Source organism: Stylophora pistillata, chromosome 8 (genome assembly GCF_964205215.1).
Source record: "Stylophora pistillata chromosome 8, jaStyPist1.2, whole genome shotgun sequence".
Taxonomy (NCBI): domain Eukaryota; kingdom Metazoa; phylum Cnidaria; class Anthozoa; order Scleractinia; family Pocilloporidae; genus Stylophora; species Stylophora pistillata.
Window position 1 is genome coordinate 26,965,541 of NC_142526.1, and position 27,179 is coordinate 26,992,719.

The 27,179-nt window shown below is 40.6% G+C and overlaps 1 protein-coding gene across 1 annotated transcript; it reads left to right on the forward strand.

Annotated features, from left to right (window-relative positions):
* Nucleotide 1: 1 nt before the first annotated feature.
* LOC111333583 (activating signal cointegrator 1 complex subunit 3) lies at nt 2-25,868 on the forward strand. The gene is made up of 34 exons (XM_022939192.2): nt 2-292; nt 431-476; nt 1,631-2,308; nt 3,287-3,354; nt 4,223-4,383; nt 4,842-4,983; nt 5,407-5,529; nt 6,287-6,487; nt 6,949-7,089; nt 7,829-7,993; nt 8,430-8,678; nt 9,037-9,171; nt 9,341-9,532; nt 10,111-10,335; nt 11,232-11,351; nt 12,249-12,413; nt 12,981-13,067; nt 13,581-13,757; nt 14,354-14,579; nt 15,293-15,546; nt 15,976-16,211; nt 16,629-16,782; nt 17,329-17,414; nt 17,947-18,259; nt 18,778-19,041; nt 19,600-19,737; nt 20,138-20,391; nt 20,990-21,227; nt 21,675-21,809; nt 22,208-22,263; nt 22,995-23,163; nt 23,338-23,604; nt 24,108-24,314; nt 24,689-25,868. Exons 1-34 carry the CDS (start codon nt 80-82, stop codon nt 24,989-24,991), a joined length of 6,588 nt encoding a protein of 2,195 aa, XP_022794927.2. The 5' UTR covers nt 2-79; the 3' UTR covers nt 24,992-25,868.
* The last annotated feature ends 1,311 nt before the right edge of the window (nt 25,869-27,179 follow it).

Genomic DNA, 27,179 nt, shown 5'->3' on the forward strand with positions numbered 1-27,179 from the left:
TATAAAGCAATATGGCAAACTTAGCTAAAACCAAGAAAGGTCTTGTGTTTTCTTAAGGATTTTTTTCCAATACCTCGATATGCCTCCAATAGAACTTCCAAGATTAACAGGGTCATTAAGAGCATTCTCAGGGCTTTCCTCTCCGTTTTCACGTCTTCCAGAGAGTGATGATATCTTGAAAAGAAAGCGGCAATTAAGATCAAAAAAACAACTCGAAAAAACTTTATCGTGGTCGGAATTAAAAGGGTTGATTTTAGATGCGACGAGCTTCGAGAAGAATGCTTCTCAAGAGGTATGAAGAAATATAGTGTGGTAAATTTTGCTATTTGCCTCGCGAGAGAAAAATAGATTATTTCGGATGAATTTATTTGATATATATTTGGTATAGATTTTTTTTTGTGAATTTAAATGTTTTTAAATTTAATTCAAGGTGAAGACTCTCTTGAAGGAACTTGTTCTTACATCTGCAGAAATTGGTAGGAAATTTCACATCATGGTTAAAACAAATCAGACAAAATAGTCAATTGCTAACGTGTATTAATACGGGAAATCACTGTGGTGATATATGCATGATTTGATGGTGCAATAACGGAACTGTATACATATAAATGTATGAGGAACACATACCACAAGTGGTCCTAGTTGTCTCAGAGAGTAGGTTACAAGCTATGATTTATTTGTTTGTTTGTTTTTATTATAAATTGAAGTCTTTTGTGCTTTGATGATAATTATTTTGAGAAAGTGTGCTGATAAATGATGGACATTTAGCATTTGAACAGGAGTGAAGCTAATGGTGACCTTGTTATGATACAAATGTTTCTGCTTTTCACATGTTAATTACTTCATTATCATGCGAACTAGTTACTGGTCTCCATCACAACAGGGTCACCTTCAGCTTCACTCCAAATCAAAGGCTTGGCAACCAAGTGCACAGCTGTAAAATGGTCTATTAATGAAATGTTTCACACAGCCCTTTGCACATATTAATTATGTTTTGATATGCATAGAGTTCTTTGATAGAGAAAACAGTGAGGAAAACAGGAGAATGCCTTAGGGACTATGGTTTTAGTTTGACCAAATTATAAGGCTGTTTGAAAATGTTATCTAAGAATGTTGTTATATCTGTGGCAATTATGGTTATTTTATTTACCCTTTCTCTCCCAAGATCTTATAAGTAATTCTCATTAGCGTCTGCTATATAATTCTCATTAGGTATGTTGGGAGAATTTTTTATTGGATCAATTAGAAATCTTTTTGATGTAATTTCTTTGTTCTCATTACTTGTCTGCCTGCTGTTGTATTAATTGTTAACTATATAATTTCAGAGCTGAGCAAAGAGTTTCCAGCAATCTGATTGGTCGAGCGGTTCCTTATGTGACGCTATATAAACTGCTCCACGTGGTTTATATAAAATGTTAAAATAAAATGTTAATAAATGTTACTAAAATGTTATGATTTTAGAAATTTTCTCTTTTGTTCAGCTCTGAAATTATACTAAAACAATTGGGTATACTAAAACAACGATATTCACCTTGCCTTTGGCGAATAATTGTTAAATATTTTGTCTGGGTTACTGTTGGGAGTTAAAGAGCTAAAAAGGCTGAACATTTGTTTTTTGGATGTGTTCTAGCTGGCAAGGATTCATCTGTAGAGATTGTGGAAAGTGCATCAGTATTGATTTTTACAACATTTAAAGATGTGACTCACATTGGAAAGGATGAAAGTGCAAAACTTAAGAGTTTTTTTGGAGCATTTCCAGCATCAGCAGCAACTAAGGCTTGTCACATTACACAGAACATCATTTTACTTCTTCCTGAAGATTGTGTGGCAGTTATTAACAAGAGAAGTGAGGAAAAATATGAGGAAACTCCAAAAGAGTTTGGAAGTGATATTGAATTTGCACCTTTTAAGACTAAGGTTGTTTCACCAGATGATGAGCTCTTTTCTGATTCTGAGGATGAAAATGTCGAAAATCAAATGGATTTTTGGAGTGCAAAAGAAGAAAATAACCATTCAAAGGATGTGCCAAAGGAAGAAGTTAATGGCAATAGTGACTTTAATGGTTCCTGGCTACACAATCAGTGTGAACTCTACTTTGGAAACAACAGTAGTGGACTGTCAGTTTTGGACCTTTGTTCAGCACTTTTTGATATTCTCAGTTCTGCTAGAGATAATGCAGCTATTCAAAATGACTTGTTTGAGCTTCTTGGGTTTGATCACTTTGAATTCATTCAAACCATCCTTGCAAACAGATACAAGATAGTTGTGGCCACTTCTGAAAGTACCTCTGACTTGAGTGCAGCAAATGGTAAGTGGTAAATTACAGATCATTGTCAATAATTGAGCTGAGTAATGTCAAAGGTATGTGATCAAGAATGCAGGCTTAAGCATGTGAGGTTTAAAATTTTGCGAAATTTGCAAAAATGATAAGGAGCTGGCATTTAAACTGAGGCATTTTGTTGTTGTGGAAGGCATTTTCCTATTTCCATAGTTTTTAAGGAGAAAATAATTTTTCAAAATATTTAGGGGGTGTACAAAGTTTTTGGAAGTTGTTCTGTAAGAGAAAAGGGGCAAGGAAAACAATACCTTGAAGCAGCTGAATAGAAAATCAACCATCCAAATTAATCAAAATGTGTGTTTCCGCACCAAAACCTAGTGTGTACACATACGTTATTCTGCTCTGTCACATACCTATACTTCTTATTAGTTGACTGCTGTTGGGATAGGGGATGGGTAGTTTTAATTTAATTCATTAGATTTGCCGACAGGCAGGGACACTGCAACTGCTTGTGCCAATTACTGCAGGCCCAGTAAACCCACCCATTCCACTCCAGGGGAGGACATCCACCACACAGTAATCTCGTGCATGGGAAATTAACGTCTCCGACCCCTAACCCTGCAGGAGACAGGGCCTACAGTTTTTTCATCCTTATCCAAGAAGACTAGAATATCTCTCCATTTCTTGATATTATAGAAAGGTAGCAAATTCTCCTCACTAATTTTAAGACCCTGAGTGTTGGTCCGGCTGGGGCTTGAACCCTCGAGCTCCTGCAGAACAGTCCGGCGCTCTACCAATTGAGCTAACCAAGAGTTTTGCAGTTTCTTAGACACTGACATCAATTCTAAATTAAATGTAACAAGTCATTCAACTTGTAAGACTTAATTTACGCCAAAATGATGATTTTTGCAAAATCAGAAAATGGTGTTGCTTATATGATTCGAGTTTCAGACTTCTCCACAGAAGCTTACATAATTATATGTTTTCGTTCTGTTTATCATGTTTTAGAGACTGCTAGAGTGAAAACCACAGCTGGTCAGAGTAAGCCAACCTATGGATGTCAGGTTACTGTACAGGTGGGTAGAATGTATTTAGTTAGATAATAATTATTTTAACAAAGTTACTGGTATCTACCCTGTGTTTAGCTGACATTTCAGTTCAGCAGTCAATCTTTTTGTGCAAGTGCATGCGAAATGTTCAGTACAGCTGAAGCTTTAAGGTCATGAGCATTTTGTCAGCAGCTGTTTTTCAGCAGTTCAAGGTAATATTGTGGCAGTTGTTTTCAGAGACGCCTAATTGCACCAAGGCTGTGGTCTAGCAGTGCCCGGTGGCTCCTGGCACCTTACTTTTGCTCTTGGGCGACTCAGTAATTTTAGTTTTTTCATTTAAAGCACATGCTGGGCACCCTGGATTTCACAGTTTCAAAGCACTGGGCTCCATTCAATTTTCCTTAGAACACAGCCTTTTGCACCCCATCCTCTTCTTTCCTTTACTGATCAAAGCAGAGTAGATTGATTCTAGAAAGGGAGAACATGCTTTGGTTGAAGGTATTTGCCAGCCATGGGAGTAGTATTCTATCTGGAGGCTAGCGGACGCCGCAGAAGTCTCTGAATAGCTCAGCTACACCTTTTAAAATATCTTCCTGTTAGGTGAAACAGAAGTTAGCAGATATCAAATAGGAAAGGAAACAGTAAAGGAAGGAGCTGTGGACTTAACCTTACACCTAAGACTTGACCCTTTACTCAAATGATAATATTGTTAAAATTGAGAGCAATAACTCGAAATCTAAAGTTATCTACTGTAGGTGGGCTGCCTATTGACTTGCTTCTAGCCACTCTACTCAGCCTCTAGCCTGTCAAGTCAATAAAAATCATTTTACTTCAGTGTTTTTGTGTGATTTTTTTACATCTTCTTTAATTACTTTGTATAAATTTTTGTTCATAGTCACAGCAAGAGAAACAATTGATGCGTCAGGTGAGAAAGGAAGAGAGGAAGGAAGAACGCCGTCAAGCTCGCAGAGACAAAAATGCAGAAGAGCAGGATATTGATCATGAGACATATCTCAAAGAAGTAGGCTTTGATCCAGAGTTGATGAGGGCTCAGAGGTACTTGTACCTTTACTGTTATTAGTTCAGCTCTTTGAAGCTCTATCCCTTTCACTCTCGGGAGAATGACCAAGAAGGAACTTCTTCTTACCATCTTCATACAATTTTAATCAGAGAGGTGACGAGAAGATGGAGAAATGAAAATCAAGTGGGAGATATTTCTTAAAACCTTGAGAAATGTATGGTTAACAGTATGGAAAATTTATGTATTGATCTTGGGAGTGAATATGAATATTATGAGGCAAATGCTGATTCAAGAGCCTATCTTATTTAGTCAAGTATGACATTTTTTTTTTTTTTAGACAAATAACAAATTATTATAGTACATGTAATTTACAGTAGTTGAAAGCCTCTCAATACAGCTACCAGCTTGCTTTTTAGCAGTATAGCCATTTTTTCAAGGTCGAGGAAGCAAGCAATTTTTTTTGACTGAGGTTATCTAATATTGTTGTTGTTAGAGAGTTAGCTCTTCAGGCAGCCATCAGTGTACCGTTGTTGTCAAAACCAAAGAGGAACGTGCAGTCCAGCCAAGTCTATCCATATGTGTTTGATGCTTTGGCTGAAAGACAGCGATCTACAGCTTTCATTTCAGACACCAAGGTACCACACGTTCTTTCCTAACAGTCATTGGTACATGCTTAATGGTGTAATTCTTTTAGATGAGGCCTGAACCTGTAGCTTCTAAGGCGTAGATAGTAATTGTCGTTCCTGCTCCTCTTCAGTTCCTTTTTAATTGGTTGAGAGAGTTTGGATTTGTATCAAGACGATGCCTTGTAACTGATAAGTTTGTCAATTCTTATAACCTGTTTGCCGGATTATGTATTATAAGGAGGAGTTTCATGGTGATCATGTAGAGGTTAAGTGATGCACGCCATCTCCCATCAAAGGTCCCACCGTCTTATCTACCATATGAAGTGTAAATCAGTGTATTTGAATTTTTTTTTTTCTGTGGAAGAACTTATTCGGGTACACCATGATTGTACGGTGCCTGTACTTACATGTAGGTTTTTTGATTCATTGTAGATTACCCTGCCTGCTGATGCAAAACGGAAAAACACAAAAATCTGCGAGGAAGTTGTAATACCTCCAAACACTCCTTTACCGCCAAAAGAAGAAACTCCTATTTCAATTTCATCTTTAGATGAGGTGAGTGTTAGATATTGAGAAATGTTTAAGTGTTTGAATGACCATATCACAAATACTTCGCCTTAGCCAACAGCTAGTGGAAAAATGTTTTGATAAAGGTAAAGTAAAGTGCATTTGGTCTGAGTTTCGTGAAACCAAGACCAAAGCAATCTCAACATCCAGTTAGACCAAAGAAAAATAGAGCAGTGTTCGACTGAGTGTCGAAATACCAAACTCATAGTTATCACAATGGCCAATCGCAAGTAAGGTTAAGATCATCACTAGCCACATTAAGAAAAAACAAGCGAATTTCCAAAAGCGCAGAAACGAGCGAATTACAAAAAGCCCAGGAAGAGCGGATGACCAAGTGTCAACACTCAGGTTTTAGTTTGTCATTTGATTAGTTGAGAGATCGGCGCGAGTTTTCTGGGCCAATCACAAAGCGAAGTAAAGGAAAACTAAAGCAATCCCGGATTACTAGCGGCACCCAATTAAAAATTGCTCTTTCACTAGGAGCCAATCAGAACTTGAAGGAAAAACAAGCACACTGTCTAAAGCGCGGGAAAACGCCAGTTACTTGGTCGCGATTGGTTTTAGTTTTTAATCTGATTGGTTGAGAAAGTGGCTTGAGTTTTCTAGACCAATCACAGAGCGAAGTCAAGCAGACGAAAGCAAGCCCGAATTACTATCGATGTTCATTTGAAAATTATGCGTGTAAGGGCCCTAGTCTAGCTTAAGGTTTAAAAACCTCATTTATTTGCTGGATTGTCTATCGTAGATTGGCCAAATGGGATTCCAAGGAGTAAAGCGCCTGAACAGGATCCAGTCGATTGTATTTGATGCAGCATACAACACGAATGAGAACTTGTTGATCAGTGCTCCAACAGGCGCAGGAAAAACAAACATTGCTATGTTGACAATCTTGAGAGAAATTAAACAGAACATCGTGGCAGGAGTCATCAAAAAAGACAAGTTCAAGGTGAGATTGTATTTATTTGAATTAAAATGATAACATCAGCGACGAGGATGATAACGTAGTACTTATTCTGTATTCAAACTTATACAAATCGGTATTATGAAAGAGGAGATTTTTTGTTCAGTTCCATGTAAAGAAATTATCGCAACATACTTAAACAACACAAACAGGGGGTAAAAAAATAAAAAGGAAAAAGAACGAAGATGGTTTTGTCAGGCGAATGCTACTGCGGATTGCAGCAAATGAGGTAAGAGCTGTAAGGAATTTTGAAAAGCCACCGCCTTTTAGTTTGAGCCCTGCATCGGAATGCCCGAGAGCCTTTACAATACTCGTTTAAGCAGTTGAGATATCCTCTCCAAGTTAAGTGCATCAACAAATATTTCACTTGCTTGCTTCGGGCACAAATCTGAGAAACTAATTACCCTTAAATGTGTAAAACACTGTTTGCATTTCATTTTCTTTAGATCATTTACGTGGCTCCAATGAAGGCTCTAGCGGCTGAAATGGTTCAAAACTTTGGCAAGCGGCTGGCTTCCTTGGGAATCACGGTCCGTGAACTTACTGGAGATATGCAACTCACAAAATCGGAAATCCTCAAGACGCAAGTATGTTCAGCCACAGCAAACGTTTTACTACTTCATTTCTAACATAAAGGATTGACTTGTTTGGAAGACATCCATAATTCTTGAGCTCCTTTTGACCATGCGCGTCTTGCCCATTTTTTATCGATTTCCCAAAACGTGAGCATGTTCCATGGCTTCACTTTGCCCATGAAGTTAAAACTAGTTTTCTCGTGTGATTCGTCCAGGTCAGGAATCCATTGCTTTTCATGGGGAAACATCAATCACTGTCGATAACCGCTGTCAACCTTTTGTCCAGGGTAACGCAGTGTCCTGGCGGTTGGCGCGCTGAAATCCGGGTCAAGAGGCCTTGGTTCGAGCCCTGGCTGGGGACATTGTGTTGTGTTCTTGGGCAAGACACTTTACTCTCACCATGTCTCTCCCAGCCCAGGAGTATTAATGCGGGTTCCGGCGAATTATCAGGGAAGCCTGACAAAATGCTGGGGCGGGGGTAACCTCGCGATGGACTGACATCCCATCCTGGGGGATTGGTAATGAATTTAGTAGCTTTATGCAACAGAATCTGGGACGCGCGCCGGCTGGATGGGCCACTAGGCTCGAGCGCAGACGGTTTAGGACTACGGTCACCCAGGTGATTGCACTATACGATCCAGTTATGCCTCAGCGCTTAGATTATTTACTGCACAAAAAATTGTTGCTCCATTGCCTTGGGCAGAGGGAGTCAAGTCTGAGTGGTTTCGCGTGATTTTCCCGCTTTGTACAGATGCTGGTCACCACGCCAGAAAAGTGGGACGTGGTCACTCGCAAGAGCACTGGGGACGTGGCTCTTGCTCAGCAGGTGAAGTTGCTGATCATCGATGAAGTTCATCTTCTGCACGATGACAGAGGTTCAGTTATTGAATGCTTAGTGGCCAGAACTCTTCGTCAAGTGAGTTTTTAAATACTTTGCTTTGTTACCAAATTGTGTCGTTTTATGAACAACCCTAAGAGGAACTTTTGTAATCTGTTGAAAAGAGGTAAACACGTTTTAGGAATTCAGTTATCACCTGAAAAAGTAAGCGCTAATACATCAGAATTTGGCGGCAACCGTTTGAAGCTTGAACATGCTAAAATGGTACAGAATGTTTATTTGTTAGAATATATGGAGATTATACTCTGTAACGGTCGAAAAGACGACAAGGTAAACCATAGAAATTCCTTAGAAAAGCAAAGCGTGGGGCTACTCACGTGGGCGAAGAAAAACGCGAGGGAAGAGTCAGCCACGTGAGTTATCACTTCTCCCGCGCGCGGCTTAAATTCTCCCTCGCACTTCTCAGCCAACACACGACTTGTTTCATTCACTTCTACTGTTTGTTTCAACTTAGGTTGAGTCGTCACAGAGCATGATCCGAATCGTCGGCTTATCAGCAACACTTCCTAATTACATTGATGTGGCCCACTTCTTGCGGGTCAACCCTTTCGAGGGTCTGTTTTTCTTTGACGGGCGTTTTCGTCCAGTTCCGCTCGGGCAAACTTTCATTGGGATTAAGGCCGCGGGTTACGTCAAACGGCAACACGACATGGATACAGTTTGTTATGATAAAGTGCTGGAAAATGTTGACAAAGGACACCAGGTGAGATCTAAAGTGATTTTTTCCTGGGCAGGGATAATGATTTTGGCCAGAATCCCCACACTTTACAATTTTTTTATTTTTGATAGGGCGATGAGGGTCTTCATTACATGTTAGGATCCTCTCAGGATCACTGTCAATCGCAACGATCTGATTTTCATCGGGAAACATAAACGCTTCCAACTTTCTTAGTTTGACTGTGATCATTTCAGCCAGTCATAGACATCTGCAATTACGAGTTTTCCTTGAATTCCAAAATCTAAGATGGCGTGATTGTTTTTTCTATCATCTTATTTTTGTAATTACTTGCTGCCATGTAATCATGTTGTTGAAGTCCTCATCTCACCATCCTTGTTAACAGGTTATGGTTTTCGTGCATGCCCGGAACGCTACCGTCAAGACAGCGCTGACGTTACGAGAGATGGCAGCCAATCAGGGAGATTCTGCTTTGTTCCATGCTCCACAAGGGCCTGAGTACGGACAAGCTGAAAAACAGGTTCGTTCTCAACTGGGTGAAGCTGGATGGAGCACATCCGATCAGCTGTATGCACTTATCCAGGGCGCGTTCAGTAATAATACAGTATGAAAGAAAAATTCAGTTCGCTAACCACTTTTGTCAATTTGGAAGTTCTGACGCATTGAAATACTCTTGGATCAATTCGCAGGTGATGAAATCGCGTAACAAGCAGCTACGAGAGTTGTTTCCAGATGGGTTTAGTATCCATCATGCTGGAATGTTGAGACAGGACCGCACCATGGTGGAACAATTGTTTGCTCGTGGTTTGATTCGTGTTCTGGTTTGTACGGCTACGTTAGCCTGGGGAGTTAACCTGCCTGCTCATGCTGTAATTATTAAGGTTAGAACTTGTGCTAAGACTAACGTCACCTAGATTTCCGCCCACGTGTATTGCAGCATTACACACGTGTGACGCACGCACAGTTCCCATTCATTACACGTGCAAAACACTCGCATTGTAACGCGTAACTGCACGTGAATGCGTGCAATAAGTAATGCACGTAAGGGAGAGTAAAGGCAGGTGACTAATTGATCGGTATGGGAGAAGAACTCTTCTGACACGCTCTTGGGCTGTGCGGGGTTGAAAGTAAAATTTTCAGTTAACGGGGTAAGTTTCTAAAGAAACTGTGGTGATGCGTCGGTGAGAGTAACAAGGTAGCTCTGATTTTATCAATCGAGTTGATAATGGAAATTAACCACCGTAAAGAGTTTCAAAGCTGACGTTTCGAGCGTCAGCCCTTCCGTAAAGTGAAGGGCTCTGATGAAGGGCCTACGCTTGGAACGTCAGCTTTGAAACTCTCTACGGTGGTCAAGTTACATCATCAACTCAGTTGATAAAACCAAAATAACATTTTCATCAGACTGGCTCTTATGGGAAACGGTTCGTAATCGATATTCTTTTGTATTCATCCTCCACAGGGCACGCAAGTATATGACGCAAAGAAAGGCTCGTTTGTTGATATCGGCATACTAGACGTGCTGCAGATCTTTGGGCGGGCGGGCCGTCCACAATTTGATAATCAAGGCGAGGGAATCATCATCACAGCACATGACAAACTCAGTCATTATCTTTCACTTCTAACAAGACAGTCACCGATTGAGAGTCAATTCATTTCGAGCCTGACTGATAGTTTAAATGCTGAGGTAAGATACTGACACTTCATGTTCCTATAACTGACACTTCATCAGTTATAGGAACATGTTTTAAAACAAAACTAGGGACTAGGGGTGGGGGGTGGGGAAAACAGTGCTAAGCGTTGAAGGAAAGATTATCAGTTGGAAGCGCAGGAAACATGTTAGAAATGAAAAGGCGGGAAAAATAATGCAGACAACCAAGTTCGAAGCGCGGGAAACATGTTAGAAATTAAAAGGCGGGAAAAACAATGCAGACAACCAAGTTCGAAGCGCAGGAAACATGTTAGAAATGAAAAGGCGGGAAAAACAATGCAGACAACCAAGTTCGAAGCGCGAGAAAACATATTACTAATGTCAAGGTTGGAAAAAACAGTGCAAAGCGCAGAAGAAAACTAATCAGCGCAGGTATCTTACCTTTGCGAAGCCGTTACTTGGTGTGTAGGGCGGGTACTTGGTCAACGTCAAGCAAGGTAAAACATCGTAGTGTGTATCACTAGGAAAAGTTCTTTCTTTACCTTATACTCAAAAGATCTCATTAAAAATTCTCCTAATCGTCTACCATACAATTCTGAAGATGTTAGTTTGGAGAATTTGGAATTGGATCAACTAACAATCCCCCAATATACATTTCTCTTTGTTCTCGCCGCCACTTGTTCTCTTGAAATTAAAAGTTATGTTGTAAGGAGAAAGTCTTTCTTCGTCACTGATAGCAGTTAAAGAGTTAATAGGAACTGGGATGAGATGATTTATGCTTGTGCACAAAACCATTGATGTTTCCGACAGTAGGAAGTAGTTATCTTCATATTTGCTGAAGGCGACGATGGTTCTCCTTTAAGAGAGGTAGCCTGAACTCATTCCGTTAGCCACCTCTTTTTTGAATTGCAAATAATATTCATGCCTGGCAGATTGCTCTTGGCACAGTGGGCACTGTGGATGAAGCTGTTGAATGGCTGAGCTACACGTACCTATACATTCGAATGCGCGTCAATCCACTGGTTTATGGCATCGCGTATGGAACAAAAGAGGTTTGTCTGTACTTCCACTACTCTCTTTACATTTCCTAAGGTGCTACCAAAGAGCTTCTGTAGTTGTTGATCATTTCCATTGTTTTCGTGACCTTACTGTCTCATACTGTAAGAAGACATTTAGAAGCTAGTCACACTCTCATCGATTAAAGGGCTAAGCTCTATGTAGACTTGGATGTACCTGTTCTAGAAAATTTTTCTGTTGTATTTCTTTTGATAAAGAAGACTATGTAAATCTTGGCCCGGAGAAACTGATTAACCTTTTTACACCCTAACATGTGCATATTCTCTATACTCAACGAATATATGAAATTCATATACTGCGGTTATAGAAACGTATTTGTGCATGATCCTCGCAGTAAAGAGCACTATTTAAGCAATAGTGAAAATCAGACCTGAAAAAAACTCAGGCCTGTACGGAATTAGAACCAGATGTATGAAATTTCATATATTCGTTGTGTTTGATTTATCATCTTACGGGTTTATGTCGGACTCATTTGTTGACCTGCTCCCAGTTGGCTTGTTAGCTCAATCGGTAGAGCGCTGCACTAGTATCGCAGAGGTCAGTGGTTCGAATCCCGTATAGGCCTGAATTTTTTTCAGGTCTGATTTGCTTAAATAGTGCTCTTTACTGCGAGGATCGTGCACAAATACGATTCTCTATACTGTTCTCTATACATTTCCTAAGGTGCTGACAAGGAGAATTTGTCTAACAATCAAGGGCTTCTTCAGTTAATTTTCTGATCGTTTTCTTTATTCTCGAGACCTTAACATTTGACTCAAGGGTGATGCTGTGAGGAGAATTTAGATGCTGGTCATTCTCAAGGGTCAAAGGGTTCAGAGAAAACTTGTGAGTGTAAAACTGAACAGTTCTTTTTGTTCTTGCGTGCAACTCAGGATGACCCACTCCTCCTCGAACATCGCAGAGAGCTGATTGTGAATGCAGCGCGTCATTTAGACAAAGCAAAGATGATAAGATTTGACCCGCGAACAGGATATCTGAACTCCACGGACCTCGGAAGAACTGCTAGTCATTTCTACATCAAGTACGACACAATAGAGGTGAGATGATTCTAACGGACGAAGACTCACAACGAGGAAACATGTAAACAAATGAATGGGAGAAAATCAGTGCGAACTAACACACATAGAAACCCAGAAAATTTTACTGACTGACCGAAACGCTGTCGGGTTAATACCGAAAGAAAACTGGCTAACAGACTGACTGACTTTTGACTGCCTGTTTGTCTTTGTAGATGACAGACGTGCTGACAGATAGCTGGTTTGACTCTCTGTCTTATTAGATGACAGACGGACAGACAGACTGGCCAGAAGGCATTTTCCTAATGACGTTACATGCTATGGCTATGGCATAGCCCTATGCCCTTGACCTACGTTTTCCTTTTCTGACGTTTTTTCAGGCCATATTATTATCAATGCACTCGTCTCAATCAAGTGAAGCTCTCGGTCTCTGAGTAAAACATGGTGGAAAATTCCTATAACCAACTAAATATTTACTTTTCAAGGACCTTGATTTCAATAGGAGTGATTGTTAACCAGGTACAATCTACATCCAAACGAGTTCAGAGTGACAGTGCCCTTTCATAATTTGGTTCCCTTTCTCCCCAGGTATTCAATGAGATGTTCAAGGCGCACATGCCCGAACCCGAGGTGCTCTCTATGATGTCTCACTCACAAGAATTCGAACAAGTCAAGGTGAGTTTCTACCCTTAAATTTTGATGATGAACGCTGTTAGATAATGAATTGGATTTGAGATAAGCTTTAAAAATGGAACCCCTTATGGCACTTACAATTTGGTCGTACTGTTTCTTTTTTATCCGCAAGCCCCCTGCATTTTAAATTTTTTAAATGAATTTTTACTCGTACCCTGTTGGTATAGTTTATATTTGTTTTTGCCATCGAAGGGTTTTCCATGATTTTTAAGATTTCGAATTATATTTTCTCGGTGGAAGCACCAATTTCAGCGGAAGCCCTTCTCTCATCCGCCAGTTTGCACGTTTTCCCTTTCATGTATCCACTTGCAAAAAAAAAAAAAAAGAAATTCTGATTATTGGTTACATGAAAACCCCACTTTTTCCGGCGAACTCGCCCAAATAAACGTGACACTCGAAGTGCTTTGCATTTCATTTAATGCTTTATCTTTACTCATTCTATAATTTACGTATTTATTAATAATTAATATTTATGTATTATGTTGGTTATTACAGGTTCGTGAAGATGAAATATCAGAACTGGAATTTCATTTGAGTGAGCACTGTCCTTTGCCTGTAAAAGGAGGTGTGGAAAATAATTACGGCAAGATAAACATCCTGTTGCAGACTTTTATCTCCAAGGGATTTGTTGATACCTTCTCACTTGTCTCTGATCTGGCTTACGTTGCACAGGTATTAAGGACATGCTTATCCCTTTATTGGCTCCTTATAAGGCTCTTTGAGCGTAATAAATGAAATCTAAGTAACCAAAGAATACTCAACGTACAACACAATGTCGTGGAACACAGAGAACAGAACGGAAAACGAGATTTGCAACTGAAAGCGTAACCAAGGAATGCGAAACTTCAACGTGAAACCTTAAGCCTCGATTTTCCTTTTCCGGTTTTTTTTTTTGCGTTTTTGACGTCTGCAGTGAAGGGCGTGCGCGGTGCTACACAACAACAACAACAAAAAAAACAAACAAACAAGCAAACAAAACAAAATTCGAGTTTAAAACGATGTAAATGTATTAAGTATTTGCTTCTTAGTGAATCGATCTTGTACTTTCATGGTCAGTATGGCCTTCATCTTTCTCTTGACGTTTTGTTTTTGAAAATCCATAACAATTTGACGCTTAAGAGTGAAGTACGAACATGAAAATGCAATATTTGATAAAGTACCTTTAGGCTCTTTTCTGCGGCGGGATTTGATGTGAAAAGAGGTTCTTGAATAAGCCTAATTCTCTGTGGTGTGTAATCCATTTTTTTTTTTTTTTTTAATATTTTCAGAATGCCGCGCGTCTTATGCGGGGTCTGTTTGAAATTGCCCTTAACCGAGGATGGCCTACCATGGCTTACAGACTGTTAGGTCTTTGTAAAATGCTTGACAAGAGACAGTGGGTATTTGAAAATCCTTTGCGTCAGTTCACTATTTTAAAACAAGAAACACTGGTCAAACTGGAGGAGAGAAAGGCCACTGTTGATCGACTCAGAGACATGACTGCGGATGAAATTGGTAAATAAAGTTTGCTTCAGTCATCTTTTTTTTAAGTAAATCGGTACACAAGCAAGAACCAGTATGACCGATTGGAGGTGCTGCTACTGAAGTTGATTTAAATTCAAACATTTGTCAAACTCAAGCTAGTTCCGATTCTGCAGTCAGTTGCTAACACTAATGAGCTATAAATAAAAGGGGGTAAGTTTCAAAAGAAACTCTGTACGGTGGCAAATTTACATTATCAACTCAGTTGATAAAACCAAATTATTTTGAGCTGTAGAAAGCTGATTGATTATTCAGTCCGTGTAGTCGGTTCATATGTTTAAGTACTTGATGTATGGCGGGTTTTCATGTGACAAGCTTCCCACGCGAAATTTGAATATGTGGGGTGCGTGTTGTAATTGGGATTCTTAATTCGTCGGACGCTCGTGACAAGACGAAAGGCACTTTTTTTCGTACATTTTTCTTGTCGAGGAAAATTTAGAGTGGACAAATGAGGAGAACGCTTGCTTATCATTGAGTATTCCGATCAATTAAATGTCCTCTGATCGTCAACTTTAGCTGGATGATGCTTTGTAATTTTGTAACCATTTAAACATAAACCCCCGACCCCTTCCCCCCTTCCCCCTTCCCCCACCCACCCACCCTCATCCTTTGTTATTATGCGATTCCAGAGTCATAATGCTTTCAACCTAATGCTATTTTCGTTACCACTTGTATGAAAACTGCAGGTCACATGATCAGACACCCACGCATGGGGAGTGCCGTCAAGAGTTGTGTGGAACAAATTCCTGCAATATCACTGGCTACCAGCATCCAGCCGATCACGAGGACAGTTCTTCGGGTGCGCGTGACTATCAAGCCGGAGTTTCGCTGGAATGACAAAGTGCATGGCTCCACGTCAGAACCGTGGTGGATCTGGGTCGAGGATCCGGACAATAACCACATTTATCACTCGGAGTACTTTTTACTGCACAAGAAACAGGTTTGCTCAATTTTTTTTTTAGTTGCAGTCGTGCTTGATAAAAAGTAAAAATATGAAATTGGACCCAGCAAGTGGCACACCTACCGGGATGGAGGCCGGAGAAGAGAGTCTCCTCTCTCCTTTTGCGACTTTTTTTTTTTTTTTTTCAGTTTTTAATACACGACCAAGACAAACAAGCTTATATAAGGCTTGACTTTAGCTCCTTGCACATCGTTGATTTCGCACGAGGACTGAATTTGGAATTCTTTTTAAATTCTAAAAAGGTTGAGGGAAACTTTGGAAGAACTGCATCTCTTAAGGGGGGAAACTTTGATACACTGAAAGATTCGTAGTTCTGTCCGTTGCAAATTTCGGTTGTCGGGAAAAATAAAAATTTCCAAATATTCAATATTCAGAAAATACTTTTACGTGGCACATGTTTTCTACCAGGTGTTAGCTGACGAAGAACAAACCTTGGTGTTCACCATTCCGATCTTCGAGCCGCTACCTTCTCAGTATTTAGTGCGAGGAGTGTCAGATCGCTGGCTTGGCTCTGAAGTGGTTTGTGCTCTGTCTTTCAAACATCTCATTTTACCAGAAAAGCACCCGCCTCACACTGAACTACTGGATTTACAACCTCTGCCGCTGACCGCCCTGAAATGCAAAGAATATGAAGCGCTGTATCGGTAAGTAAGATTCAAGTGTACTATAATTCGCTCTCGCAAGGATAAGAGGAGTTTAATTGGACTGTATTTCCAATAGCAGTGCACTCGATCTTGTTGATTGACCAATTCAGGGCTGTCGCATTACGCGTCTGTTTACAGTCTTTCAGTCCTATCCACAATACGTAAGTCGCATTCAGTACTTACTGAGGGTTTAGCTCATGCGCCTCGAACGGAAAGCTGCGCTTTCCAACTTTGCCCCAGACAGTAAGGTTTGTTTGACGACGTTTGTCACGGATAGGCCCGCTAGCATCCCATTCCGTTTAAGTAACTCTGTTCCTTTTCGTTCCTTGCTCTTGAAACTGATATTACCCCCGGCAGCTATCCGAGTTGGTCTCGTATCCAGGCCTCTATTATTGGGTTTTCTTTCATTTCGTTTAGGTTCACTCACTTCAATCCAGTCCAGACACAAGTATTTCATACAGTATACCACACGGATCATAATGTATTACTTGGAGCACCCACAGGGTCCGGGAAGACACTGGTTGCTGAGCTTGCCATATTTCGTATCTTTAATGTGCATCCCGGAACTAAAGTATGTGTCAAATTCATTGTTTCTCACGCATAATCCCGAGGAGAATTCCACAGATCTGCTAACTGTACCCAAATGTACTTCAGAGTCTCTTCAATACGTCACCTAACGTGTACCTAACGCACTCCTCAGCATTCCTTGTGAGACAGAGGCAACAACCGTTTTTTTTTTTTTTTAACCATTTGGCTCCGTCCGGTGTTTAGTCTTGCCCCCGTGAAGACTATCCCAAAATTGTTTCTTAACAAGATACCTTGTTAGTTCTTGAGAGAAAAATGTGAAAAGATACATTTATAGAACGCTTGTGAGACTTAACAACTCTCTCCTCAGATACTCTTGAGCAGCTCAAGTTCTGCACCATAATCCACGGGAAAACTCGTATTACTTGTAGTTTCTCTGCTTATTTCCTCTGTCTGTTGCACCAACCATGCAGCTCATTGCGAGGGAATCAATTCATTTATTGGAGTGTAAACTAAGTGTGTATGCTTTCATCGATAACAGACGTCCTATATTTTCACCAACGTATATGTTTGTGAAATTTGTTTGTCGTAGGCTGTTTACATTGCTCCCTTGAAAGCCCTGGTCCGTGAAAGAATGGAAGATTGGAAAATACGTTTTCAGGAGAAACTTGGTAGAAGGTATAACTTGTTATGGGCGTTGCACATAAGATTTTTTAGGTGTCAGATTGAGTTGTCATCAATTGAAGCAATTAATTTTCATTTGAGTGTCAAAGGTAATCCGGGATCGCCTCGTTTTTGTTTTACTACGCTTTACGATTTGTCTAAAAACTCGCACCACTTTACTTTTTTCTCTCTTTTTCGGATCGCCATTTGGTAAACTCAAAGCTTGGTAGCCTCGCAGACAAGATGTTGCAATCCTCAACCGGCAGGCCATTTTCTTAGCTACAACCTTGGGTTACCCACGTTTTTCGGCGTTCCAAACAGTTTGCTTGATTTTACTTTGGATTCTCATCGGCTACCGTTTTATTTTCTTTTCATCTGATTGGCTGTTGTTACTACTTTGGTTTTGGTTTTACCGAATCGATCTGCGCTCTTTTTGAGAAATAAGGATAGTGAAACTGAAGACCGATTGCAAATGACAACCTTGAGAATTTGAAGCCATATTTTTTGACAAGCATATCTCTTGACGTAATCTCTTTGATATCCACAGTGTTGTGGAGTTAACTGGAGACGTTACTCCAGACATGCGCGCTATAGCCAAGGCTGACGTCATTGTCACCACCCCAGAAAAGTGGGACGGTATCAGCCGAAGCTGGCAGACTCGTAACTACGTGCAGTCGGTGTCTTTGTTAGTGATTGATGAGATCCATCTGTTGGGTGAAGAGAGAGGTCCTGTCTTGGAGGTTATTGTATCGCGGACGAATTTTATCTCCTCGCACACAGAGAAGACTGTTCGTGTGATTGGTTTATCGACTGCTTTAGCCAATGCTTCGGATCTTGCGGACTGGTTGGGAATAGAACAGGTAAAACAAAGTTGCCCCCTGCCTTCTATGCGAAGCTTTATTTAGCCTTTTCAATTTACCAAGTGATGGCTTGATCTGGTGATACTTGGACATCATCTCTCCGAGTTTTAGGTTTAACTTTTGTATAAGGTTTACATCCGTTTTCTTTATCAATTTTTTTATTAATGTTTTTCTCATGTTTCGTTTACTACCATTTATGGGTTAATCCACGTTTAAACTATGCTCTAAGAGAGTAATGTGTATTGTTCAGCTAAAAGGTTTTTGCAAAAATGATGTTGAAAACTCTTCACACTTACCTTGTAGATGCTTATACTAAAAACCGCCAAAAGCACGCCTTGAAAAAAGTACTTTACCCAATTTATTGATCACCCAACAAAACAGACAGGAAAACGCTGTCTTGGTACCTTTATTCAAGTTCACATTTCCCAGCCCCAAGTTGTTCGCAAATGGCAGTTCCGCTGTATCAGAAACTAAGAGAAAGAACTTTAACTTACTTTTGTGGCCTTCTACTTTTCCAGGCCGGTATGTTCAACTTCCGGCCTTCAGTGCGCCCTGTTCCCCTGGAGGTGCACATATCTGGGTATCCCGGAAAGCATTACTGTCCGCGCATGGCAACTATGAACAAGCCCACCTTTAACGCTATTAAAACACACTCGCCCACCAAACCCGTGCTGGTGTTTGTTTCTTCAAGACGACAGACCCGCCTCACGGCTTTAGAGCTGATTTCTTTCTTAGCAGCCGAAGACAATCCCAAACAGTGGATGCAAATGCCGGAAGCTGAGGTAAGCGCTAAAATACAATTGAACTCAACAACAAATAGTTTATTGCGTGAATCAAGTTTACATGTGGCAGTCTGCTTGAGTTAAGGTGGGATCCATTTGATTGGTGGTACTCCTGTTATTAGCGGCGAAAAAAATATTGTCTTATTTACGAGACTGAGGTAACTCTCACGCACGCGAGCGAGCTGTCAGACTGCTTTGAATTCTGATGAAGTAAACATATGTACATGATTCGTCGCTTTCCTATAGTTGCGTTTATCAATCATGGCTCCATGCTTCTGAAAAAACAGATTAACAGGAGAGCTGAGCGAATTCGGACTACCGAGGGGAACACCTCACCGACAGTTGTAAACCAACCATCAGAAACGGAACATAAAGCTTCATATGATGACTCTCCACGACCAGTCCACCCATCGTCTCAAAGTGGCTAATTGTAGCAGTAGATATGCGATCGATCAAACTTAGATGCGACTATATCGTGTGATGAAAGCATTCTACTATTGTGGTACTTCGCCACAACGAAACATCACAACCTTTTCTAAGATATATCTTCTACTTTAGATGGACTCTTTGATCCAAACAGTGAAGGACAATAACCTCAAACTGACGTTGTCGTTTGGTATTGCGCTGCATCACGCGGGTTTACACGAGAGGGACAGGAAGATAGCGGAAGAGCTGTTTGTGAATCAAAAGATTCAGGTGAGTAAAAGGATAGACCACGGTGAACAGCTGTTTACATGTTGCTCACTAGGTTGAACGCTACTGCTGTTTAGGAGTTTTAGGGTACAAGGTTCAAACCTCTTTATCACTCGGGATCTTAAAAAGTGAGGAGAATGTGTTGCCTTTACGATTTTATTTGCAAATGTTTAGAAACTTATCGAGGAAAACAAATGGAAGATAAAAACTTGTTAAAATTTTCTTCCGCGACAGTTGTGCTTCAGTCATCGCCACGAGCCTCCTTATTCAAAATTGGAGTGCCGATTTTTTAAACAAGGAAAACTTTTTAGTACAAACGTGACTTGTTTCGATCAGCCTTTTAATTGCTTTTCTTTTTGACACTGGCGCTCAGGTGAAAAAAAAAATTCTTTTTCTCGTTCAGATTTTAATTGCGACAAGCACGTTAGCCTGGGGCGTAAACTTCCCGGCTCATTTAGTGGTTGTAAAAGGTACGGAGTACTATGATGGGAAGACCCGGAGGTATGTGGATTTTCCCATCACAGACGTGCTTCAAATGATGGGGCGCGCAGGGAGACCGCAATACGACGAGAATGGAGTGGCTGTGATCCTTGTCCACGACATCAAGAAACACTTTTACAAAAAGTTCCTGTACGAGCCTTTTCCAGTCGAGTCAAGGTATGTACGCAATGGAACAGAACAAACCTTGACCTCGCACTGACTTGAGAAAACCCATAACCTCTAAATAGAAGTTTCAAGGTTTGGGCCGATTTGAAAATTGGCATTTAAAGGTCAACAGGCAACATATTTTTTGTTGTGTATTTACGAAAGTGATTGTTTTGTTTTTAAGGAATAAAACGCCCGTTCACCGCGAGTATTTTTTCTTACTACTGAAGTATGGTGATAATAGTGAGGTACAGGGGCACAGCTCAGATTTTGTAGGGGGGGGAAGGAGGGGTGGTGACTGCATCACACCCGGATTACCAACTCTGCTGTCATGTCGACATTCTCGCTGCGTTTTACTTAAGGTGACATTTTGTCATGTCATGTAGAGTTATCGTTTTCGCGCGCGCCTACTTCGCCACCTGAAGTAAAGATAGTCAGTTTACAAGGGAGGAGAGGGAGGGGCCTTGATGGGCACCCCATGACTTCCCCCCAGCTACGCCGTGATGCATTGGGTGCATTTTAAGCTTTCGTATTTAACGTAGCATCCTAATGTTGTGTCCTAGTGCGTATGGTTGTGTTTAGTAGCTTCTAAGTTTTCTTTTTCTCTTAGTTTGCTAGAAGTACTTCCAGATCACTTGAATGCTGAAATTGTGGCGGGCACAATCACTTCTAAACAAGACGCCATGGATTACCTTACTTGGACGTACTTCTTTCGACGACTGCTGATGAATCCAAGTTACTATGATCTGGAAAACATTGACAATGACTCTGTGAATAAGTTTCTCTCTGCTTTGGTTGAGGGTGCTGTGAGAGAAGTTGAGAATTCTGCGTGCGTGGAGATTGGCGAGGTAAGCTTGTAGTTCTGCTGTGTGAGCGATGAACAGGTCAAATTAAAACTGTCCCAACTGAGAAATCCGGTTTTGTATTCAACGGTTTCGCTTTACTTCGCTCTGTGATGTGCTTGTGAAATTCTAACCACTTTTTCAGCCAATTAAACGCAAAACATGATTTATCAGCGACTTAGTTACCCTTACTTTCCTATGTATTCCTATGTTTCTGATTGACTTGGGTTTCGTTTTCAGTACTCTTAATCGCTCCAATAGAACAGTAGGATCTTTTTGTCATGGTTTTCAGATAAAATAGACATTGGACTGATGCTAGGCTGACAAAGTTGGACCGTAGGTGCTTTGAACAGAACGAACTGATGTGTTGTGCACTTTCTCATTGTTTATCCTTAAATCTCCCTTTCGCTTCATAAGTATGTTGATTTAATGACACATTTTTTTTGGCTGCAGGACGGTCTGGCGATAACCCCAACGAACCTTGGCAGAATTTCTTCTTACTACTATCTAAACCACTTAACACTGCGCATGTTCCATGAACGGTTAGACGCTGACTGCAGTCTCCCGGACCTCATCGAGATTTTAGCGGTAAGAATTTTATAAGCTTCATATCGTCAACTTATCGAAGCGCTTGTTTTTAAAATGTACCGATAGCCAACAGAAGTGACTAATTAACTAGCGTGATGTACGTAGAATTCATTTTGGTAACGTTACCAGATTCTTTAAGGACCGATAATTTATTAAATTTGATTTTTGATTTTAAAAAAATTTCACGTTATATCTTTGCAAGCAAAGAGAAAATCGTCGTGAAAGAACAGGTATTCCCCGAGAGGTCCTAATGTTTTCTTTCTCCCTTGAGATAAAAATATTTGAGTAATCGTTAATATACTACATTTTTCCTGGAAATTTATTTTGCGCGGAAACAGATAAACTAGAGCAGTTAAAACTCGGTTGCAATTTAATGGATATCCACCAAATTTTCGCAGGATGCCGAAGAATACACTCAGCTTCCGGTTCGTCACAATGAAGACATCATCAACAGGTGAATATGAGGAAATGAATAAAGAAGTAAATTTATTACTTTACTGAGTCATTACTCGACTCTTGACCTCCCAGTGGATTAATGTTGTAATAAACCTGATTGTGTACGTATGATGCACGATCCTCGCATTAGAGAGCGCTATTTATTACGAGTCAAATCAACGGCCTGCACCCAGTTGGCTTGTTAGCTCAATTGGTAGAGCGCTGCACTAGTATCGCAGAGGTCAGTGGTTCGAATCCCGTACAGGCCTGATTTTTTTCAGGTCTGATTTTCGCTATTGCATAAGTAGCGCTCTCTACTGCGAGGATCGTGCATCATACGTATCTAATACCGCAGTTCAAAATATATGAACTTCATATATACCTTGTAACCAAACCTGATTGTGTTGTCTGCGGATGAAAATCGTTTGCGAGACCACTGATCAAAAAAAGGTAGAATGCTTGCTGTGCTGTCATTCAATGGGTTGATATTCATTACAGTGTAAGAGTTATTTTAAACTTTGAACTGTGTATGTTCCCCTGATCCCAAGAGATAGATATCTGAAGTAAAACTACTTCAGGAACTGCTACTTATGTTTTTTTTTGCGCTATGCAACTGATATCAGTTTTATTTACATATGAGGGCAGAGGAGTTGGGCATCGGAGATTTTAGCCAAATGTGTGGCTCCGTTTGTTTTTCTTTTATGTTAACAATATTACATCTAAATAACCGATGTACATCTTAAATTCCAGCGACCTCGCCCCCAGTCTTCCCTTAGAAGTGGACCCTCACACTTTCGACAGTCCTCACACCAAGGCACATCTGCTCTTTCAAGCGCATTTCACTCGCCTACCACTGCCCAGTACTGACTACTTGACAGACACAAATTCAGTCCTCGATCAGGCTATACGAATCTTGCAAGTAAGTTTAACAAAGTGTGAAACGACTGGGTAGTGTCAAAAGACCACACTGAATGGCTATAAGGGATAATAGAAGTTCGTCGTTCTGAGGTTTTGCGGGAGATTGGGTCGAGTTAACTGTCGCAAAGCATGGGGCTGTTTTGCCCTAACACTTTATTGGATTATTTTCTTCCAGGCAATGATCGACGTATCTTCCGCCGAGGGTTGGTTGGCAACAGCTCTACGATGCATGCACCTGGTACAGATGGTGGTTCAAGGACGATGGCTTCATGATTGCACTCTTCTCACTTTACCGTGTGTTGACACTGCTCTATTGTCACTTTTCCGAATTAACGGCCGTTCATTAGAATGCCTCCCTGAGCTGTTAGACGCCGTGAGAGGCGACAGGAAAGTCCTGAATACAATGTTAGGAGATGCTCTGAGTCCGGGTGAAATAACAGAGGTGAGACAATAAATATCGGTGTCCCTGCGTGCAGTGTTTTTAGGTTTTATTTGAGGGGAAGCTCGTCTTGATTCTTCGACGTCGTTGGGATTTTTCAGAGCGGGAATGTTGCATTACTGTGGCATTAGGGAAAGCTGTATCGCAGAAGGATGTCGCTAGACTGTCAAGGGTCTACAGGAGTATTTCACCCTTCTGTTAAAGTGCTTAGTCAGTCACCAAACGAATAAAGCTACAGTACTTCAAAATAATCGAAGTCTTCCCAGCGATCTCTTTAGCATTAGTAGCTAAGAGCACTAGTTCCCCTCCTGGATGATTTGTTTGTCTATCTTTTGTAGCCAGTGGGCATTTCTGCCGGTAAGGAAAATTTCCATGATGACTACGGCGAGGGCAGATATCCATGTACAATCACTTTCGTACGCATGAAACTATCGTTAGTCTTTACTCTTTGCCACGGTCAGCAAAAGGACATCGTTGCATTCCCTTTAATATTTATCCTTTTATAGATTTTTGACACGTTGGGTCGGCTGCCCCAAATCAGTGTAAAGATTAAAGTGCGTGGAGTCTGGGCTGAGAACGAGCGGGGTGCAAAGGAGAGTAAGCCCATCAGTACCACACCGACCGAAGGGTTAGCGAGAGACTGGGTACCATTGCATGCAGAGCAGGAATACGTGTTGATACTTGATATCACCAAGGAGTTGTGCGGTTTTAGGGTAAGGAGTTCAGACACACTGTTTAATTTTTAAGCGATTCTTTTGCATTAGTTATTTCTGAAAGAAATTTGAGTGGCATTTGACGATAAAAACTTGCGACAAAACGTTGCTTGATAACATTGTATAATTTAAAAACGATAAAAAGCTATAGAAAGCTAAGATCGACGACGTCTCGACGTTAACATGACGTCATTATCAAGTCAAGAATGTGTAAAAATAAGTTCTATAAATACTAAAATTTGGTAGATTTTTTGTTGCTACTGCCTGCTATAGGAGGTGAAACCACATATGTTATCGAAATGAGTAACTGAATAAATATTCGAAATTTTCAAGGAACCTTGATACTATAAATTGTTACTTTTTTTGGTATTCAGCGGTCCAATACAAAGGCGCACGCTCCACATTTCCCTAAAGGCAAAGACGTTGGTTGGTGGGTGGTGCTCGGCGAGATGGACACGGGCGAGTTGTTGGCCGTGAAAAGAGTGAGTCAGGTGCGCTCTTCAAGCACGGTGTCCTTATCGTTTTACACGCCTGAGGACCTGGGTAGGAGAATCTATACTGTGTTTCTCATCAATGATGCTTACCTTGGAATTGACCAGCAGTATGATGTTTCTCTTGAGATTATTCAATCAGATGTTTCAAGTCAAGTGATCACTGAAGTTAACTTCAGTGACTAGTTAATCGTACGATTATGTTGTCACGCGCAATGTTCGAGGAAACTGCGTGACATTTACTAAGTCTGGTGAACTTGTTAAGAAACTGAGAAAGATCACGCACGGGAATCGGAGTAAAGATCCTTCTCCTCGGTAATGACAAAAGTTAAAGTGAAAGTTTCAAGTCATTGCAATGCAAATTAATTTTCAGGAGAGAAAAGACTGTCTAAGATTGCGGTTTTTCCACACACACTGACTTGTGATAAATCTAACGTGTAATGTCCAGTAAGATATCCGAGAGGTCTACATTTGTGGCGAACTAGCAAGCTAAACTTTAATTTTTATTTTATTTTTCTTCGTTTTTAGCTTATTCTTTAATTGAGTGAACTTATTTTGGGTTCCCGAGCACCTTCTTGTCAGTAAGCGCTACGTTTTCTCGTGGTACATATTTCTTCTGTGTGAAACCTCGAATATCTTTCTTCTTCTTCTTCTCGCAAAAAGAAGACCGTGGTCTTTAATTTGTGAAAGCACTTGGCTTTCTGTCTACCATTGTCATTGTGTAAAACTTTGAGCATCTTTCTCTTATAGAGGACTCCCCACATCTTAACCAAAGCCTGAGCCTACGTGCTGCATTGTGTTAGAAAAAATCGATTAAAATTGCGCTAATCTATTCGGTGTTGTTTTCGTCAGCCTACCGATAATGCGAAATTCCAGACTAAAATTTAAATTATCTCAATATTTTACTTACATTGCTATCAACCAATATCATTAAAACGTGGTATTGATAGGTAAGTCATGTAATGATCAATCAAATTTATAGAGGATATACAAAAACTTACGAAAGATTTTATAACACCTTTGCAAGTAAAATCAATAAAGACTTTGTTTTTGTTACAAGAGAGTTACTGCATTGTTTTATTGTTTCCAGGGACCAGTTAGAAGGGAACTTAAGCAGTCACGACGGCAACGCCACGGAAGACGTCGATTGAAAAATAAGTTTCTACTTTTAGTTAGAATTTCGAAAATGGCTGCATGTGTTTACCGTCTCATAGGGCGCCAGACCTCAAACTCAACATAACGCATAAAAGTAGCGCTAAGTTCCGAATGTAAATTAAAATAATTTGCCGCCGCGGTTTCGGTTCGCAGAGGACGCTAATTTTGGTGATTTCACGTTGTTGTTTTGCAAAGGACGGCTAAGAAATGTACAAAGTTTTAAAACGCACCTGCTGAGCTATTGTTCTGCCAATTAGATCTATTGTTTTTCCACATTCTCGTTGCCGTCGCCGTGGTGGTCTCCTGAAAGTCCCTATTATGTATCGCCTTGGGAGGGGGAGGAGCCAGAGGATTTTGTGTCGTGTCACAATGAGATTTACCTGGACCCTCTCTTACAGCTCTGAAGCGTTCTGATGATACCCACCCCTTCGCAGTCAATTGTCTGTAGTCCCTCCCCCCCGCCCTCTTAATACTCTGTTAGACAGTCACGGTCCCTTACCATTGATTATAGTCTGCCCTGAAGCAGGCGTCTTATTAGTCTGAATTTCAGCCGTCTCTTCCCTTTACCCCAAGGGGGGCGCGGGCTGAAATTCAGACTGGCGTCTTATTAAAGCGATCGTCTATTCGATCGGCCATGATCGATTTGAAGTTAGTCTCCTTCTTTTTGACCGTCGCCCACCCTCTTGGTACATATTTCTTTTTCTTAATAATAATAATAATAATAATAATAATAATAATAATAATAATAATAATAATAATAATAATAATAATAATAATAATTTGTATTTATATAGCGCTCATATCTTAAACTCATGGCGCTTTACAACACTGTACGGGGGACTTTACCAGACTGCTAAGCAGTTTACAATCAAATGAAAGCGAATATAACAGATGCCCCCTCCCCCCTATTCCCAGTAACCAGGCTAGACCACATCACAGTAATCTCGTGAAGTGGGTTCTTTAACGTCCCCTGCCTAACCAAATTAACTAATTAATAGTTGCAGGAGACGGGACCTCCATTTATTCGTCCCTATCCGAGAAGACTAGAATATCTAACCATTTCTTGATCGATGTTATAGAAAGGTAGCATATTCTTCTCAATTATTTTAAGACCTCGGAGTGCTGGTCCGGCCGGGGCTCGAACCCTCGACCTCCCGTACAACAGTCCGGCGCTTAACCAATTGAGCTAACCGCTGCTGTAAAAGTCAAAGATGGCAGC